Raw genomic sequence first — 14,953 nt, 5'->3', positions numbered from 1 at the left:
ATAAAAATTCCATTATATAAACTGAATTGAACATCTATGTCAATTAATATTAGTAACACTCATAATATGTATAATATTTTAACAAAATAAGTTTTAATGCTATACAGAGGGAAAATAAAAGTACCAGTATCTACCTAGGTAAAATCATACATTTTATTTTTAAAAACAGTTTAACATTCAACATTGCTATTATTCCAACGTAGAACAAAGGCTATATATATAACTGAGATGATTGCCTGTGCAAGGTTTTCATGTGGTCACATTTAAGACAACCACTAAAGCAGAAAAATTCATTATTTGGCACAATACAAAATGATATTATTTTACCATTCCCAAGCATGAAGATAATCAAGGTACACTTCTAACACATTTAAATTAGCCCTATAAATAAACCAGACATTCTCTTTTCTTCTTGTTTTGTTGTTACCTTACAGAAAAAAAAGTTTCATATCATAATTAATGCTTAGGGACACAGACTTCAGAGCCAATAAAATTTTGGTTCAAATCCCAGTGCTACCTCCTACTAGCTGTGAGATATTGGGCCAGTTTCTTAACCATACTAAGGCTATTTCCTCATCTATAAAACAGAGAAAATGGATGTTGCAAAGATTGAGAGAATATATGTATTATGGGTTTGTGTCCCCCTAAATTAATATATTAAAGCCCTAACTCCCAGTATCTCAGAATGTGACTATATTTGGAGATAGGGCCCTTAAAGAGGTAATTAAAATGAGGCCACTGGGGTGGGCGGTAATCCAGTCTGACTGGGGTCCTTATAAGAGGAAATTTGGACACAAAAATAGACACCAGGGATGTGCACACACAGAGGGAAGACTGAAGACACAAGAAAGTGACCATCTACAAGGCAAGGAGTGAGGCCTCAGAAGAAATAAATCCTGTCCACACCTTAATCCCAGTCTTCTATTCATCATAACTTTGAAAAAATAAATTTCTGTACCCAGTCTGTGGTACTTCATTAAAGCAGTCCTAGCTAATTAATACAGCATGTAAAGGATTTAAAACAGTTTCTGGAAAATGGCAGGTAATCAGTAACTCTTACTACTATTTTAACTATTTTCCCAGGGCTCCTCTAATATTCAATTCCAAAAATTACACATGTAATTTAATCTTTAAATATTCAATTTATGGCTAAGTAGCAAAAGACAAAGAATTTGTTGGGAGAGGCAGCCCACTATGGGCTCTGAGCATCCCTGCACAGTCTTGCCAGGTATTGCCCTTTCTTTTTCTAGGCCATTTCTAAGGGTTGTGTTTGCAGGGAGAAATCTTACGGAATGATGTAATATCTTCCTCCTGACAAAAAATAGGCTTGCTTGTGCTTACTATAACAGTGGTGACTCATCCAAGCTTGGTGGTCCTCTCCTCTACCCAGTATGTGTGTAGACATTCATTATGGGCTCTTTGTTTCATACAGTGAGATCTGGGAAGCACATGGGACCAACACAAATCAACATGAAGCTCTGGATACTATAAAGTCCTTTGTCTCTGACCCATGAGTCTCATGTCTTCTGCCAGCATTCCATGAAGTTTTAACAGGCTAATTTGTTAGCATGTGTCTTAGTTCATTTTGCACTGCTATAAAAGAATACTACAGACTGGGTATTTTATAGAAAACAGAAATTTATCTCCCACTGTTCTGGAGCCTGGGAAGTCTAAGATCAAGGGTTTTGATGAGGGTCCAGTCTTTGCTTCCAAGATGGTGCCTTGGATGTTTCATTCTCTGGAGAGGGAGAACACTGTGTCTTCACATGGCAGAAGTCAGAAAGACAAAAACGGACAAACACGGAATCCCTCCATGGCAGAAGAGGGTGAACCCACTTCTGGAAGCTCTTTTTATAGCAGCATTAATCTATTCATAAGGGTGGAAAGGCTTACAGAACACCTCCCATTAAGCCCCACTTCTCAATCCTGTTGCATTGGGAATTAAAAAATTCCCCACACACAAATTTTGGGGGAACACATTCAGACCAAAACATCTTGTAAGTAGGGTAAAATCTCAGACATTGCACAATTCTTGACAATTTTGGCTAACAAAGCCATGGCTTTCTGATGTTAAAATAACTCTAATATCCTGAGTTCTTACATAAACAAACTGAACCCCAAATCAGGGTGAAAGGCCCTAGCCTAGGAAAATGAAACTTCAGCATAATCTATCAGAAATTGACAACTAAGCTCTAACTAGGGACTTTAGAAATTGACAGTAAACCTCTAACTAGGGAATTTAAAGCTACTGCTCCACCTTAACCTGTCAAATATTTTGTCTTGCTTCCATGAACACATTATAAAAGTTTTCCCCTTGCATCCCTTCATTGGAGCCCAAACTGCCTGCAGTCTGGGGTTGTTCCATTCACAAATCACTACCTGCTCAAATAAACTCTAAAAGTTAGTGTACCTAAGTTTTAATACTGGAAAACAGGAAGGCCTCAATGTCTAGATTAGGAGATATGAGAAGACTCTCTGGGATTCAGTAGTGAATGCTTTCATCCAAGAGTGGGAAAAGAAGAGGGGAGTAGGCTTCCCTCTTACCTGTTAATGAATGTGTAGAGGCTAAACAGTGAGAGGTAGGATTAAAACAAGCCACCCAAATGGTGTCTTGGTTGTTGCTCACACACTTCAGGGTGGGAGGCAGAAGACACTGACATGACAATGAAGCAGCATTCTCCAGGGCCCTAGAAAACAGGAAATTTGGCTGTGGCTGATAAGTCAAGGAGTCCACAAAGCTGAAACAAATGGTATCAGCAGTAAGAAAATAAAACTTTGACTAGATTAAAAATACAAGTTTGTTGAGGCTGAGTTGGGCAATCAATCAAAACTGAAAGTACAGGCCTGTGTTGCTTAACCAAGGGGATACATTCTGAGAAATGCATCATGAGGTGATTTCACTGTTGTGTAAACATCAGAGAGTGTACTTACACAAACCAAGATGGTACAGCTTACTACATACCTAGGCTATATGGTATAGCCTATTGATCCTAGGCTACAAACCTGCACAGCATGTTACTGTACAGAATAACAGAGGCAACTGTAACACAATGGTAAGTATTTGTGTGTCTAAACATATCTAAACACAGAAAAGGTACAGTAAAAATATGGTATTACAATCTTTTGGGACCACCATATATATGTGGTCCACAGTTGACCAAAATGTCATTATACAACATAGGTTTCAGCTGCATGGGTTCACTTACACATTAACCCGAGACAGCAAGAACAGCCCCTCTTCCTTCTCCTCTTCAGCCTACTCAACATGATGATGATGATGAGGATGACCTTTATGATGATCCACTTCCATTTAATGAATAGTGTTATTTTCTCTTCCTTGTGATTTTGATTTTTTTCTTTTTTTCTTTTTTTCTAACTTACTTTATTGTAAAAATAAAGTATGTAATACATACACAAAATATGTGTTATTGGTAAGGCTTATGGTCAACAGTTAAGCTATTAGTAAAGTTTTGGGGGAGTCAAAAGTAATATGCAGGCTGGGCGTGGTGGCACACACCTGTAATCCCAGCACTTTGGGAAGCCAAGGCAGGCGGATTGCCTGAGCTCAGTTTGAGACTACCCTGGGCAACATGGTGAAACCCCGTCTCTACTAAAATACAAAAAATTAGCCGGGTGTGGCGGCAGGTGCCCGTAGTCCCAGCTACTTGGGAGGCTGAGGCAGGAGAACTGCTTGAACCCAGAAGGCAAGGTTACAGTGAGGCAAGATCACGCCACTGCACTCCAGCCTGGGTGACAGAGGGAGGCTCTGTCTCCAAAAAAACCAAAAATGCTATACGCAGATTTTGATTGTGCAGGGGTTGTCATCCCTGTCCCCTGCATTGTTCAAAGGTCAACCGCAGATGATGTTCTAGTGGTTGAAATCAGAAGCCACTTCCAACAGCTTTGACTGTGGTGTTTTCATACCTTTACCAGTAGGAATGGCTGGTAAACCCAGACAAAATTTAGGGCCCCGTTTGACCAGTCATTTTTGAGACTGGAGAGATTTATAGCACTCAATCCCTTTGGCAATAAAACAAATAAATGCAGTCTCTTTGGCCTTACCAGCAAAAAAGGAGGTTCAACACCTTACTAAGACTCTATCAGTATAGGAGACAGTATATGATGCCATCAATGGCAGCTCCCAGATGTGAACATGTAGAAACACAGGGACCAGCACAATCTTGTTTCATTCTGACTGATCTTACACTTCTCTAAATTTGTCTGAGTGGCCTTGGATTATATCATGTATAGCAACTGAGTCTGCAACTACTCGGTAGCACTACTTATGTGACTGAAATCCATATATGATGACTTAAATCAGGTTTGACAATAATTCTGAACTACAGTAACCTAGACCCTTTGGGGTTATGTACTTGTATGTGGGGAAAATAAGCCATAGAAGGGCTCTCTATAGGGAACAGGGTCTGTTTTTTGACCCAGCTATTGCACCCATGATTATTGGCAATAATACCATGTATCAGCAGGTCAGTCAAAGCTCCCTTTATTGGGTCATAATGTATAATAAATTGGCCCTTCACTACCTTAGGCTGCCTAATAAAAAGATCTATTGATCCTCCCTTGGAACTTACAGTTGACTGAGTCAAGACCTTGGGGGACAGGACTGAGGTTAATACTGCAGGTTGGTTTCATCCTGCTGTTGTATCTGATAACAGCCTTCATTAATTGCCATATGAGACCAAATGAACAAATTTGGTAATGAATAAACAACCTGTCAGGTTAATCAGAGTAGCTGATGGGAGTGGCATACTCGTGTGAAAATTCAAGTTTGGCCGAGAACATGTCAGGCTGAGGAGCAGATTGTTGGAAGAGACTATCCACTATGGGCTCTGAGTGACCCTCCATACTTACTGGGTATGCCAAGAATGCAAGGACTTTATCTTTACCTAGTCCACGTCCCAGGCTTGTGTTTACACTAAGCAATCTCGAAGTATGGGGTAATAACTCCCTTTGGACAAAGACCAGGATGTTTTTTGCTTACTATAAAAGCAGTTAATATCCCAAGCTCAGTCTTTCTGTCTTACAATATAACCCACTGTGTGCAGGCTTTCATCATGGGCCCTTTGTGTTCCTCCTGTGGGAACTAGAAAAATAAGGAATTGAATAAAACCAACATGAAGCTCTGGCTACAGCTTTTGCTGTGAATAATAAAAGTCCTTTGTTTCTGACCCAGGTGTCTTGTGCTTTCTGTAGTATCCCATGAAACAATAACAGACTAACTTGTTAGCTTATAAATAGGGTAAAATCTCAGACCATGCACAGTTATTGACAGACATCAACTATTTTCTTCTTGGCAATAGCTGGCATTTTAGGCACCGTGACTTGGCTAGCAATACATTTATTATTAGCATGACATATTAAGAAAAATTATTTTCCAAAGACTTAGCCAATAACACTACAAAAACAAAAAGCCCGTTAATTCCTGTGAATTTATCTGTGTGTGTCCATGTCCAGTAATTATTTCACTGTCTGTCTGAAGTACTAACAATACTAAATCCAGTGCTCGGCGCCACGCCTCAATCTTTGGTGTAACAACATCATAAACTCTTGGAATCTGCTCCAATTTATTTGAAATGTCTGAATTAAAAATTCTACTGTTTAGTTTACTATATTCATTCAAGATGTAAGATGAAGGAGAGCCAGAGTCTGTGGCATTTTGCAGATGATGCTGAATGTATGTGCTGGCTTCAAATTCTGATGAGTAATGGGCAGTATTATATAGGAGAGTTGAAAGGTATTTCTGCCATCCATTTGCCAGGAATTTAAGCACAGTTGGTCTGTATATTGCCAGAGATGAAGCCAGCCAAGAGGAAGTATTATGGAGCCACCCTGAGCAGGCATGGTTTTCTTTTTTCAGAGATTGCTCCGCAAGAATTTGAAGACAGCTAAGACACAAAAATTCAACTGCACCACCTCCAAGGAAGACCTTTTCCTCTTTTAGAGCATAATACAAACGATAGGCACATGTCCAGAACCTATCTTCTTTGGTTTGCATCTGTGCAGTAACTGGGTTAGTGAGCACGGCTGTAACCAAATTAATTCCTTCTGTTTTTAATAAGATTGCGATTCTGTTGTTCCCATCTACAACATCCAAGGGACTGCTTCTCCAGAAGGTCACACAGACCCCATTGCCCACACAATCTTCATTCACTTGTGTAATGTAGGCCACCTGTACTGCTCCTGCAGCTTCTGCAAAAGCCTGCATCACACTGCCATTCACTGAGCCAATTACCAACTGCTTACTGTTTATACATTTTTCAATTAAGCGTTCGGACACATTTCCTTGTACCAGGACAAGGTTCACATTGAACTGGATTAATACCTGTAATACGTGATTTGCCCACAGTTCTTCTGAGCTGTCTTCTTGAAGTTCCATGCTAGTTAATGCTGTTTTAATATTTACAGACTTATTAAATCCCAGGTGGCGATAATTCTCTGTGAGGTCACCCTCAATGAGAACTATTCGGAGAGGCTGATTCTGCAATTCCTTGATCACAGGAGTATTAGATACTGACACAACAGTGACATATCCTGGACAAACACAAGAAGAAGTTTCAGGTAAGCCTGGTAGACAGCAAGTACAAATTCTCGAAATGTCAAACATAAATGGTTTTATACAGTTGCCTTGTTGCACACAAGCATTTTGATATTGCAACTGTACTGCTTCTTCTACTAACTTCATGCTGCTGTGATCTCCGTGACTCAAGCCTACTGCCAACTCTACCAAATCGTTACATCTGTAAGTTTTGAGAGTAGCTGTAACATGTTCTTGAAATCCATCTGGTTTGCTTACCCGTTCAGTATTATCTGTCCTATTAAAATGCCTACTGTGGATTAGTATCGACTTTCTGCAGCAGGTATCGGCAAGCAGGCTGTTTTTCAGAGTTCGTGATGTGTTCTTATCTGCTTCAACCTTAGCCTGAGGTTTAAAGAATTCAGATGATTTAAGAGGTCTCCCAGAAAGATTGGAAATGGTCAATGTTTGAGAGGCAACATCTTTGAGACCATGCTCTTCCTCTATCAAATCAGTATCTGAAGGGACCTGTAGAAAAGGACACAAACTTACACTAAATGTTTCAAGTTGAGGAAATGTTTTTCTGCTGTCCATACAGTCAAATATATTGTGAACAGGTACTTGAAGAGAAACTACTTCTTCACTACAAAAGTTTAAGCCTTCTGACATTACTGACACTATTACAGAAATGGGGACACCAAGATGAAGACATTCTTCAACTGCACTGCTCCAAGCACCAACAAGAAACAAAAGAGTACTGGTTCCAGTTCTATATGTGTTATTTTGTGCTTGAACTGCTTCATTGAGAAGCTGTCCCACTGCACTGCTTAAATTCAAACTTTCAAGAAGCCTTACTGTTGAACTGATTAATACACTTTCATGACATTCTTCATCTATAATAAATTTGGATGATTTTAGTGGGCCTAGGAAAGTTCTTCCTGTTTCCGCGAATGATGAAAGTTGTTGAAGTCCCATGTGTCTTCTTTTGTTTATGATTCTGCAAGCCATCACCATGTATCATGATCTGCAAAGAAAATAAAAACTTGGAACTTTATCCAGTATAATTCATAGTCATAAATGCTATATAGATGAAAGTTGTTGAAGTCCCATGTGTCTTCTTTTGTTTGACTCTGCAAGCCATCACCATGTATCATGATCTGCAAAGAAAACAAAAACTTGGAACTTCATTCAGTATAATTCAGTTATAAATGCTATATGGAAATAAAAATAAGATGTGCTTCCTGCTTTTGAGGTATATATAATTTCCATTAAAAAAGGGTCAGTGCAATGATATAGTATTATTATTCTATTAATGATAAAGGTATGGGGGAATGGAAGAGAAGCGTTCCATCCAACAGAGGAAATGAAGCATGAGGGCCATAGGCAATGTTTCCAGAAGAAAGCAATTCTTGGAATGAGTCTTGAAAAATAACTGGGAAGAGTTACAAGTTGAAGGAGGCAGTAGTAAATGCACATATATGTGAAAAAACATAGTGTATTAGGGGAAATAGAAGTAGCCTGGTTTTATGAGAATATAAAAAATGTAGTGGAGTGGCTGGGCACGGTGGCTCATGCCTGTAATCCCAGCACTTTGGGAGGCTGAGGCAGGTGGATCACGAGGTCAGAGGTTCCAGACTAGCCTGGCCAATATGGTGAAACCTTGTCTCTACTAAAAATACAAAAATTAGCCGGGGCCAGGCGCGGTGGCTCAAGCCTGTAATCCCAGCACTTTGGGAGGCCGAGACGGGCAGATCATGAGGTCAGGAGATCGAGACCATCCTGGCTAACATGGTGAAACCCCGTCTCTACTAAAATACAAAAGTAGCCAGGCGAGGTGGCGGGCACCTGTAGTCCCAGCTACTCGGGAGGCTGAGGCAGGAGAATGGCGTAAACCCGGGAGGCGGAGCTGGCAGTTAGCTGAGATCCGGCCACTGCACTCCAGCCCGGGCGACAGAGCGAGACTCCGTCTCAAAAAAAAAAAAAAAAATTAGCCGGGCGTGGTGGCACGGGCCTGTTGTCCCAGCTACTTGCGGGGCTGAGGCAGAAAAATCACTTGAACCCAGGAGGTGGAGGTTGCAATGAGCCGAGATGGTGCCATTGCACTCCAGCCTGGGCAGCAGAGTGAGACTCGGTCTCAGAAAAGAAACAAAACAAAACAAAACAAAACAAAAAAACATGTAGTGGAGAACAGTAGGAGATGAAGCTCTAGAAGAGGAAAGGAGTTGGTTTATGAAGGGCATTATGTGCCAGAGCAAGCAGCTTAAACTTGATCCTGTAATGGGAACCATTAAAATGTTTTTAATAAAAAAGATCATGAAACAACTTGATGTAGTGTTTGAAAACATGTACTCTAAACCTAGAAGTCTGGGTGTAAACTTAATCTTACTGCTTACCAGCTATATAGCCTTCAGCAAGTTATGTACTTTATCCCTTAGTTTCCATATCTAAAAAATAGGGATAATAATAGAAGCTATTTCATAGAGTCATTATGAGGAGTGAATATAGTACTTAGAACAATATCTGGCACCGTGTTTTATGAGTTCTTGTTTTAATAACAATAATAATTGTAATGTTTTGGATATATTACCACTGATAACACTGTAGAGGACTGACTAGACAAGTACCAGACTGGAGGTAAAGAGGCCAATTAAGAATCTTCCATAGTTATCTAGGTGAGAAATGCAGAAGAGGGATGGAGGGAAGGGGATGGATTTGGTTACTGAATAGATTATAAAGAAAAAAAATACTACTTAAAGGGAGGTTCAAGAGCAATTGTACTTCGTCTACGTATTTCAGAATTCACATACAAAGTGAACAGAAAGTTACAAGAAAGACTTTAGCCCAATAAAAAGAATTCTCAACAAGGTACTCCTTAATTGAAAAGCTATTAATAAAGTAACTTGCCTTGTGAGGTGTGAGCTCCCTGTTACTTAAAAGTGCCAAAGTTAAGGAGCTAAGATTATAGATGATAATCTATAGTAAAATTCTCTTTTCTAACTCTAAAACTTGATGATTCTTGGGGTAATATGTATATTTTAAATGTCAAATATTAAAGAGCAAACAACTCTTAGATTTTTGCTTTTCCTCTAGTACTGGCCACATCACTGGTAATTTGTTTCTATAATACTTAAATTAATCCTTGAAGCTGAAGAGAAGCATAGTTCAAGATCTATCTTAAGGTCAACAGCAGGCCATAACACGATACAGGTTGAGCATCACAAATCTGAAAATCCCAAATCCAAAATGCTCCAAAATCTGAAACTTTTTGAGCACTGACATGACACCCAAAGGAAATGTTCATCGGGGTATTTCAGATTTCAGATTTTTGAATTTGGAATATTCAACTGGTGTGATGGTTAACATTAAGTATCAACTGCAGACTGAAGGATGCAAAGTATTATTTCTGGGTGTGTCTGTGAGGGTGTTGCCAGAGGAGATTCACATTGAGTCAGTGGACCGGGAGAGGAAGACCCACACTCAGTATGGGTGGGCACCATCCAATCTGCTATCAGCATGGCTAGAAAATGCAGGTGGAAGAAGGTGGAATACGCTGGCTTACTGAGTCTTCCAGTCTTCATCTTTCTCCCGTGCTGGATGCTTCCTGCCCTTGAACATCAGAGTCCAGGTTACACCAGGTTACTCCTGGTCTTACACCAGTGGTTTGCCAGAAGGCCTTCAGCCACACATTGAAGGCTGCACTGTCAGCTGCCCTACTTTTGAGGCTTTGGGACTCAGATTGAGCCACTACTGGCTTTCTTGCTCCTCAGGTTGCAGACGGCCTATCACAGGACTTCACCTTGTGATTATGTGAGTTAATTCTCCTTAATAAACTTCCTTTCATATACACATATATCCTATTAGTTCTATCCCTCTAGAGAACTCTAATACAACTGGTAAATACATAATGCAAATATTCCAAAATCTGAAAAAATAAAAAATCTGAAACACTTCTGGTTCCACACATTTCAGTTAAGGGATATGCAACCTGTATTCCTCAAGAGTAGCTTCTAATAGGCTTTTAAGGACTAAGGAAGAAAACTAGTACTGCCTAGGACAACGAATAATGAATTGTGTGAACTAAGTTTCAAATCTTCTTTTGTGAAATTTTCAATTCTGTAGAATAAAAATTCATAATATACTCAGGCATATATCTACACAGCATCAAAATGGAGCATCAGGCCAGGCACAGTGGCTCACACCTGTAATCCCAGCACTTTGGGAGACCAAGGCGGGCAGATCACTTGAGGTCAGGAGTTCAAGACCAGCCTTGCCAACATGGCGAAACCCCATCTCTACTAAAAATATAAAAATTAGCTGGGTGTGGTGGTACATGCCTGTAAGCCCAGCTACTCAGGAGGCTGAGACATGAGAATCACTTGAACCTGGGAGGCGGAGGTTGCAGTGAGCTGAGTGAGGTTGCCCACTACACTCCAGTCTGGGTGATAGAGCAAGACTCCATCTCCAAAACAAAACAAAACAGAAAACAAAATGCAGCATCAAAATATACTTTAGGACTCTAACTTCAACAATCCTGAGACCCATTATGTCTTCCAGCTAACTGATCTTATCATGTTTGGTTGCCCTTCCTTCACCTCCAACCCCCAAATTATCAATTCCCTATTTACCTGGTTTAAATTCCATTTGTTAATTATTACAATCACTCCACTGCACATATAACATGCCCTCAAATTCCTTGCTCCTCTTTCTTTTCATCTAACTCACCTTGCAAAGCTACTAATCTTGATGAAATTCAACCTTGTCTACTCCATGCTTGCCCTGGTGCAGATGAAAATAAACAGAAAAACACAACTATGCTCATTAGTGGCATTTTAAATTCATGGACCTCAAACCTCAAGTGCCCCTTAATACTGCCTAGCAACCTATTTCCCTAGTCCATGTATCTTTATTTTTTTTTATAAGATTGCTTTCTGTGTTCTATTTAAGAAAGTTTTACCTACTCCTAAGCAGAATATTTATTCTTCTATCTTTCTTCTAAAAGTTTTGTGGTTGTAGTCTTTAACTGAAGTGAAACTCATTTAACATAAAGGTAACCATTTTAAACTGTACAATTCAGTGGCATCTAGTACACTCACAATGTTACACAACTACTACCTGTATTTACCTCCAAAACATTTTGATCTCCCAAAAAGAAAACTCTATTAGCCATTAAGCAGTCACTCCCTGTTTCCTTCTCCCCCAGATACTGACAACCACCAATCTTCTGTCTCTACGGATTTACCTGTTCTGGATATTTATAGAAATGGAATCATATAATATGTGACCTTTGTGTTTTTCATTCAGCATGTTTTTGAGGTTCATACACGTTGCAGTATTAGTACTTCATTCATTTTTATGGCTGTAGTTATGTATCACATTTTGCTTATCTGTTCACCCATTGATGGACATTTGAATTGTTTCCACTTTTCAGCTATTGTGAAGAGTGCTTCTATGAACAAGTGTATATAAGTATGTGCTTGAGTGCTCATTTCCAATTCTTTTGGTTATATACCTAGGAGTGGAATTGCTGGGTCATGTGGTAATTCTTTAACTTTTTTTTTAAAGAAATATTTCATTTTATTTTACTCTTTCAGCCATGAGTATTCCAAGGAAATGCAAGCTCATGAAATTTAGAAATAATACCAAATGTGAATAAGACCAGCTTTAGAGGTTGCACGGCATCAGCTGAGTATGATTGTCTGGAATCATTTTTGGCCTTCTCAGTTTCCCAAGACAGGTGTACCACTTGGTCATGTAACAATTTCTGTGGTAACTTTCCAGGTAGAAGACAGTTGTCATAGAATGGTGATGCCCAAACCACTGAAATGTTTATAGTACACAAAGCAAAACATTACCAGGTGATAAAGACTGTTTATTATGAGACTAAATGGTAAACCAGAGTATATCCCATTATATATTATAGCACTAAACATTCCTAGTCATTCCTTCATTTCATTCATTCATTCATGCATTCAGTGAGTACTTCTTAAGCACCTACAGCGTACCAGAAGGCACTGTGTTAATTGCCGGGATTACAAAGACAAAGATTATACACACTCTGCCCTCAAGGAGTTCCCAATCTAATTGTGCAGACAGATATGGAAATGAAGCATAAAAATTCATCGTAAGGAGTGCTGAAAACAAAAGTCTGTTCAAAGCAAGACACAACCGTGGAATTATTCCACCACAGGTTCAATGGGAAAAGTATGTGGCATTTCTCTTCCTCTTCAGAATAATGAATGCTTGACATAGCTTTTGTCACTCTTTTAGTTCCAGTGTTACAAGGGAGAGCCCCAGTATTACAAATGAGTCACAGCGAACCTAGAAATGATTAGCATTCTTTTTATTTTAATTTTTTAGACAGGGTCTTGCTCTGTCACCTAGACTGGAGTGCAGTGGCATGGCTCACTGCAGCCTCGACCTCCTGGGCTTGGGTGATTCTCCCAACTCAGCCTCCCAAGTAACTGGGACTACAAGCACATGCCACTGCACCCAGCTAATTTTTGTATTTTTTTTTTTTTTGTAGAGATGGGATTTTGCCATGCTGCCCAGTCTGGTCTCGAAGTCCCAGGCTCAAGTGATCCTCCTGCCTAGGCCTCCCAAAGTGCCAGGATTACAAGTGTGAGCCACCACACCCAGCCAGCATTCTTAATGTTTACTTACAAAGGTATTTCTCTGTCAAAGTCTTCATTCACTTAAAGAAAACCATTTAGGATGCATCTTAAAGAAAGCATGCTCACATTTGACTTTTATTGCCAGATTTCTCTACTTGGCCTTATAAGGCCCAAATGGTAGGGGCAGGTCAGGAGCGGGGACATGGGGCGTATTCTAATAATATATGCTAAACACGTAGGGGAGACAGCTTGTCATTGAAGATGTGCCTGACTGCCACTGAGCTTCACCCCTATACTCACCCAACAAATAATGAGGAGCTACCCCTAACTCCCCACATCCCCATGTCCTCCAAAACTGTCTACTTGGGCTGCTCTGTCCTTGGCATGTGCCCTTGAGGGCTGATCCCACTTGGCCACACAAAGGTTTATGCTCTAGGGTCTTTGAAAAAGAGATTCCTGCTCTTCAACTTTCAAGCCTAAGCCTTAACATTTCAAGGGCTGCTTCTTCCTTTGAAATAACTTGCTTTCACTGGTCATTCATGATTTGGGTGAAAAGGCGGAGCCTCTCATTCTTGGTTGCTTAATGCAAAAGGCCTGACTCATATTTCCTATAGTGTTGTGGGACATCCAGCCACAGGCATGAAAAGGAGGAGCAAATATCTTTAACTTTTGAATGAACTGTCGGTTTTCCATAATAGCTGAACATTCCCACCGGCAATGTATGAGGGTTTTGATTTCTCCACATCCTCACCGCATACCTTCCTAGGGCTGCTATACCAAATTACCACAAACAACTGGGTAGCTTAAAACAATACATATTTATTCTTTTCACAGTTCTGGAGTCTACAAGCCCAAAATCAAAATGTTGGTGGGGCCATACTCCTGAAGGATCAAGGGAAGAATCCTTCCTTGCTTCCTCCAGGTTCTAGTTGCTCCTGGTGGTCCTTGGCTTCTGACTGCATAACTCTAACCTCTGCCTCTGTTTCATACGGACTTCTTATAACCCAGTGATACCAGTCATTGGATTTAGGGCCCACCTTAATCTAGTATGACCTCACTTTACCTAATTACATCTAAAAAGAACCTATTTCCAAATAAGATCACATTCTGAGATGCTAGAAGGACATGAATTGGGGGTAGTGTGGGGGGAAATAATCAGTCCAGTATACTCAACAACACTTGTCATTTTTGCTTTTGTAATATTTCGTAATATTATAGATATCCTAGTGAATGTGAAGTGGTATCTCATTGTGCTTTTGACTTGCATTTCCCTCATATTGAGCATCTTTTCATGTGAATTGGTCATTTGTGTATCTTTTTTGGAGAAATGTCTATTCAAATCTTTTGACCATTTAAAAATAGAGCAGTTAGTCTTTTGTTGGTAAGTTGTAAGAGTTACTTATACATTCTGGACACTAGATCCTTATCAAACTATGATTTGCAAATATTTTCTCTCATTCTGTAAGTTAGTTTTCACTTTTTGGATTACGTATTTTGATGACCAAAAGTTTTTAGTTAGAAATTAGTAATCTAGACCAGGCACAGTGGCTCACGCCTGTAATCCCAGCACTTTGGGAGGCCGAGGCGGCAGATCACAAGATCAGGAGATTGAGACCATCCTGGCTAACACAGTGAAACCCTGTCTCTACTAAAAATACAAAAAAATTAGCCAGGTGTGGTGGCAGGCGCCTGTAGTCCCAGCTACTCAGGAGCCTGAGGCAGGAGAATGGCATGAACCTGGGAGGTGGAACTTGCAGTGAGCCGAGATCGCACACTCCAGCCTGGGTGACAGAGGAAGACTCTGTCTCAA

At 40.0% G+C, this 14,953-nt stretch overlaps 1 protein-coding gene across 6 annotated transcripts in view; it reads right to left on the bottom strand.

The window, feature by feature from the left end:
• Positions 1 to 4,484: 4,484 nt before the first annotated feature.
• BBS12 (Bardet-Biedl syndrome 12) overlaps positions 4,485 to 14,953 on the bottom strand; it is a 19,965-nt gene continuing 9,496 nt past the window's right edge. For 2 of the 6 annotated variants that reach the window (XM_017852615.1, XM_017852619.1), the window contains exon 2: positions 4,485 to 7,556. In XM_017852615.1, the coding sequence (XP_017708104.1) occupies positions 5,414 to 7,546 (2,133 nt within the window). In that variant the 5' untranslated portion in view covers positions 7,547 to 7,556 and the 3' untranslated portion in view covers positions 4,485 to 5,413. Of the gene's footprint in view, positions 7,690 to 11,254; positions 11,309 to 14,953 lie in introns of all 6 variants that reach the window. The other 4 variants (XM_017852617.1, XM_017852618.1, XM_017852620.1 and 1 more) reach the window with 4 other exon arrangements.

The sequence above is a fragment of the Rhinopithecus bieti genome, unplaced genomic scaffold (assembly GCF_001698545.2).
Source record: "Rhinopithecus bieti isolate Rb0 unplaced genomic scaffold, ASM169854v2 scaffold_33326, whole genome shotgun sequence".
In the NCBI taxonomy this organism is placed as follows: Eukaryota; Metazoa; Chordata; class Mammalia; order Primates; family Cercopithecidae; genus Rhinopithecus; species Rhinopithecus bieti.
The sequence above is the reverse complement of the archived record's forward strand: the minus strand, read 5'-3'. Positions and strand labels throughout refer to the sequence as shown.